At 55.0% G+C, this 4,301-nt stretch overlaps 1 protein-coding gene across 4 annotated transcripts in view; it reads right to left on the reverse strand.

Moving 5' to 3' along the window:
• Positions 1 to 4,301, reverse strand: part of CAND2 (cullin associated and neddylation dissociated 2 (putative)) — a 29,177-nt gene that overhangs the window by 13,554 nt on the left and 11,322 nt on the right. For all 4 annotated transcript variants that reach the window (XM_024756447.1, XM_024756448.1, XM_024756449.1 and 1 more), the window contains 3 exons: positions 3,023 to 3,128; positions 2,699 to 2,841; positions 67 to 359 (listed from right to left, as the gene is read on the reverse strand). In XM_024756447.1, coding sequence (XP_024612215.1) covers positions 67 to 359; positions 2,699 to 2,841; positions 3,023 to 3,128 — 542 coding nt within the window. The remainder of the gene's footprint in view (positions 1 to 66; positions 360 to 2,698; positions 2,842 to 3,022; positions 3,129 to 4,301) is intronic.

Here is a 4,301-nt window from a genome sequence, read left to right on the forward strand (position 1 = left end):
GGGGGGATGGAGGAGCGAAGGGTGGTGAGCAGGAGGGAGGGGCAGGGGGAGGGCGGGCAGGCACACCTGTCCTCGCAGCATCTGGAGGTTGCTGCCCGACTGGGTGGGCTCCTCCACAGCCTCCAGCCATCCCTTCGGGGGCCGCGTCTGCCGCAGCAGCACGATGTAAGCCCCGAACACGTCGGCCTTGACGTTCTCCTCGCGTTCCCTGAAGCGGCGGATGAGCACGGGCGCCAGGGTGCAGTGGAAGTTGGTCAGCAGGTCGGGCCGAGAGCTGATCAGGGCCGCCAGGCACTTGGCCGCTGCCCGGCGCACCTTCCAGCTCATGTCATCATCGTCGCTGTACTCGTCCTCGCTCTCTGGGGCGGGAACCAGACACCCATGGAGCCCTGCGCACCACCCAGGGCGGTCTCCCAGGGTGGAGGGGTCAGAAGTGAGGGGGCAGTGAGGAGGGCTCCGCCGGGGCCTCACCTTTCCATGGTCACTACCCGTTAATGAACACCCGCCCTGTGCTAGGGGTGGCGTCAAGCAGGGAACCAGCTGGAGGTAGGCCAGGGTCCTCCCACTGCCTCCAGACTCTTGGTTGTATTGACTACACCAGGGAAAAACTGACTCCCAAGCTTCCAGTGAGGATTTAGGGAATCCATTTGGGGCACAAGACCCAACCTTTGGTTTCGGGACTGGCTGCGTGATGTTTCATTTACTGGGATTTCAGAAGGGAAAGGTGATAGCTCCCCTGCCCCAGACAGAGTCCTGATTCCAGCTTCCAAGCAGGACTAACAATTAAGGAAAAGCTGTGTTTGTGTGGCTCTCCACTCTCCAAGCTCCCCCAAGAGATCAGAGCTCAAGTCTTCACCATGCCTCAGGAATGAAGGTGTCTTGAGCCCCCTTTTATAGATGATACATATAAGGCTCAGAGAGGACGAAGACTCTCCTGAGGACACACAGCTAGAAACAGCAGAGATGAATGAGGCCCACAAAGCCAACTCATACATCTGGGAGACACATATGAGGCTCAGAGGGGGACGGTCCTCCCTAGGGACACCCCCAGGCACAGGCTCAAAGGCCAGCATATTCCTACCCACGCTGCCCTGCAGAGAACTCAGACTCTCAGAGCACTGCATCTGGACAAGCCACAGTGGGCCAGATGGATGGTCCCCCAGATGTGTCTTGTCAGCTTAGCAGATGTGTCCCCTCTGATGGACCCTTGTTATCTCCACCCTACGTCACCCATGAAGAAACATCCAGAGCTCCCTGTTACTAACAAGAAAATGCCCAATCTCCTTGGCCGGGCATTTGAGCCCAAAATGCCTGTCCAATCTCATCTCCTACCACTGCATCTCGCTCTGAGTACCCATCAGGACCTAAGGCCTTCACCTCCATCAATGCCTCCAGGGCCCAGGGCCTTCCCTCTGAGTGACAGACAGACCCACAGGCACAGAAGCAAAGAAGCCATTGAGTCCATCCCCCATCCAGGTATCTCTCCCTGTCAGTGCCAATCATTCCACCACTAGAGCTTCACTCTGCTGGGTTAAAGCAATGGCTCTTGGAAGCCGTAACTAAAAGAGTACAGAGATGGCAGCACGAGGTGGAGGAGTCTGGCAAACATGGCTCCAAGTCCCAGCTACGACACTTCCTAGCTGTGTTATCTCAGGCAAATCTCTTCTCATTAAGTCTCAATCTCCTTGTCTGAAATATGGGGATGATAATAAATACCTGGTTTCCCAGGGTCATTATAAGGAACATGAAGTAAGAGAGTACTCAGGGGACCTCCCTGCTAGTCCAGTGGTTAAGAATCCACATTCCAAAGCGGGGGACGTGGATTCGATCCCTGGTCGGGGAACTAAGATCCCACATGCCGTGGGGCAACTAAGCCCGCGCGCCACAACTAGAGAGAAGCCCGAGCGCCACAATGAAAGATTCCGCGTGTCGCAACTAAGACCTGACAGCCAAAAATAAACAAACAAATATTTAAAAAGAAAATAGCACAGAGGACATCAGGAGATGCTCAATAAACAACAGCAATTACTACTATCTTGTGATCTGTGCAATCAGAGAGTGTGGGTACCACAGAGGATCCAGATTTCCAAGGGCAGGGCTGGAGCCTGAGGAAGAGCTGGGATCAGGATGGGGGCACCAGATGTGGCCCGTCTTTGGCTATGTCTGAAATATGGGGATGATAATAAATACCTGGTTTCCCAGGGTCATTATAAGGAACATGAAGTAAGAGAGTACTCAGGGGACCTCCCTGCTAGTCCAGTGGTTAAGAATCCACATTCCAAAGCGGGGGACGTGGATTCGATCCCTGGTCGGGGAACTAAGATCCCACATGCCGTGGGGCAACTAAGCCCGCGCGCCACAACTAGAGAGAAGCCCGAGCGCCACAATGAAAGATTCCGCGTGTCGCAACTAAGACCTGACAGCCAAAAATAAACAAATAAATATTTAAAAAGAAAATAGCACAGAGGACATCAGGAGATGCTCAATAAACAACAGCAATTACTACTATCTTGTGATCTGTGCAATCAGAGAGTGTGGGTACCACAGAGGATCCAGATTTCCAAGGGCAGGGCTGGAGCCTGAGGAAGAGCTGGGATCAGGATGGGGGCACCAGATGTGGCCCGTCTTTGGCTAGGGGATTCCCGGGAAGGCTGCACCCATTTCCACCCACCAGCCCAAGGACAAGTTGGCCACTCACCCTGCTCACTGAACTCACTGTCCTCTGTCTCCATCTGCTCCTCTTCCTCGTCACTGTCATAGTTATAGTTGGGGTCGTGCTTTATGTACTGGAGGCAGAGGCTGGTCACGCTGGGCACGTGGGGGCCCATCTCCTTGGGGCACCTGTGGGGTGGGATGCGGGAGGCTCTGCTGGACCCAGGCAAGACAGGGTTGGGGATGGGGCCCAGTGGTGAGTCCTGAGACCTGACTGCTTTGAGGCCAGCATCCTGCCCCCACACCATCCCCACCAACTTCTCAAAGAAACCCCAGGGCCCCCGTTTTCCAGCACCCCTGTTGCACCTACTTCCTCAGGAAGGCCTCGAATGCCTGGAGGCAGGACTCCCGAAGCTCATCATCATCCAAGTTGCAGAACTCCTCCACCAGGGGCACCAGTCGGTCCAGATGGGTCCCTGCAGGGCCAAGTGGGTAACTGAGGCAAGGCAAGGTGAGGCCAGACCATCTCCAGGGCTCCCCCAGCCCACAGCATTCAGCCTGTACCTGCACCTGCACTCCTGGCCACTGCAAAGTTACTCAGAGGCTTCAAAGCCAAGCAGATGTGGGTTCTAGCCCTGACTCAGCACCCTATAAGCTATGGGACCTTGGGCACATCGCAACATTCTTTAACCTCAGACCACTCATCCTCACAGTAGGGATAACAATGCCTACCAGCCAGAGAGTTTGTCAAGGTTAACGGTAAGATTCAGATAAAGATCTCCACCCAGGTCCTGGCACGAAGCAGGCACTCAGTAAGTAGCATCTGTTGTTGAAACTATCACTCATGTTCTTGCCTTATTTCCTGCGCTAGGTTGTAGACCTGGGCAAGGAAAGTGGGGAGGCAGGCACTGCCCTTACAAACCAGGCAAGAGGGGCCCCCCCCACTGCCCCCGGGGCTTTATACGGGTTCTGCCCTAGCTCCTCTCCAGCCGTACCCTTCCCCACCCTGAACCCTGTCCGGTCCTGTGCAGTTCTCTTGGCCAGGTCCATGCTCCCGAGGGTGGCTGCTGTTTGGGGGGATGTGGACAGAGTACGGACTGCAGGCTGGGGCCTCCATGTGTGCTTTTAAGGTCCCCTGCAGTGAGCGAGCCAGAGGGGAGGGAGGGCAGACCGTGGCCACTCTACTTACACTGCCCTGTTCTAGCCCGAACTAACTCCAAGGTGTTTGAGAATAAATTCAAAACTGATTGCAGGATTCCATTTCTACAAAACTCATCTCTGGTGACAGAAAGCAGGTCAGTGGTTGCCTAGGGTGGGGCAGAGGGTGGATGGACTACAAAGAGGCACAAGGAAACTTTTGGGGGTGATGGAAATGTTGTGCATCTTGATTGCGGTGGTAGTTTCACAAGTGCGCGAAAAGGTCAAAACACACTGAATTGTACACTTTAAGTAGTGCGGTTTATCGTACATACATCATCCCTTTGGAGGCATGACTTATAATTACCCTCGCGAGCCTCTGGGTAGGGCTCAGAAGCAGGTTGAGCTCAGGGCCCACCTGGCTGCCTCTCGAGCCCTCTTCCTCTTCAGGCGCTTCAGCACCGCCACCGACCCTCCCCACCTCAACCACGCCCCCTAACCAGAAGCGGCTC

The sequence above is a fragment of the Neophocaena asiaeorientalis genome, unplaced genomic scaffold, assembly GCF_003031525.2.
Source record: "Neophocaena asiaeorientalis asiaeorientalis breed wild unplaced genomic scaffold, Neophocaena_asiaeorientalis_V1.1 scaffold392, whole genome shotgun sequence".
Classification (NCBI taxonomy): Eukaryota; Metazoa; Chordata; class Mammalia; order Artiodactyla; family Phocoenidae; genus Neophocaena; species Neophocaena asiaeorientalis.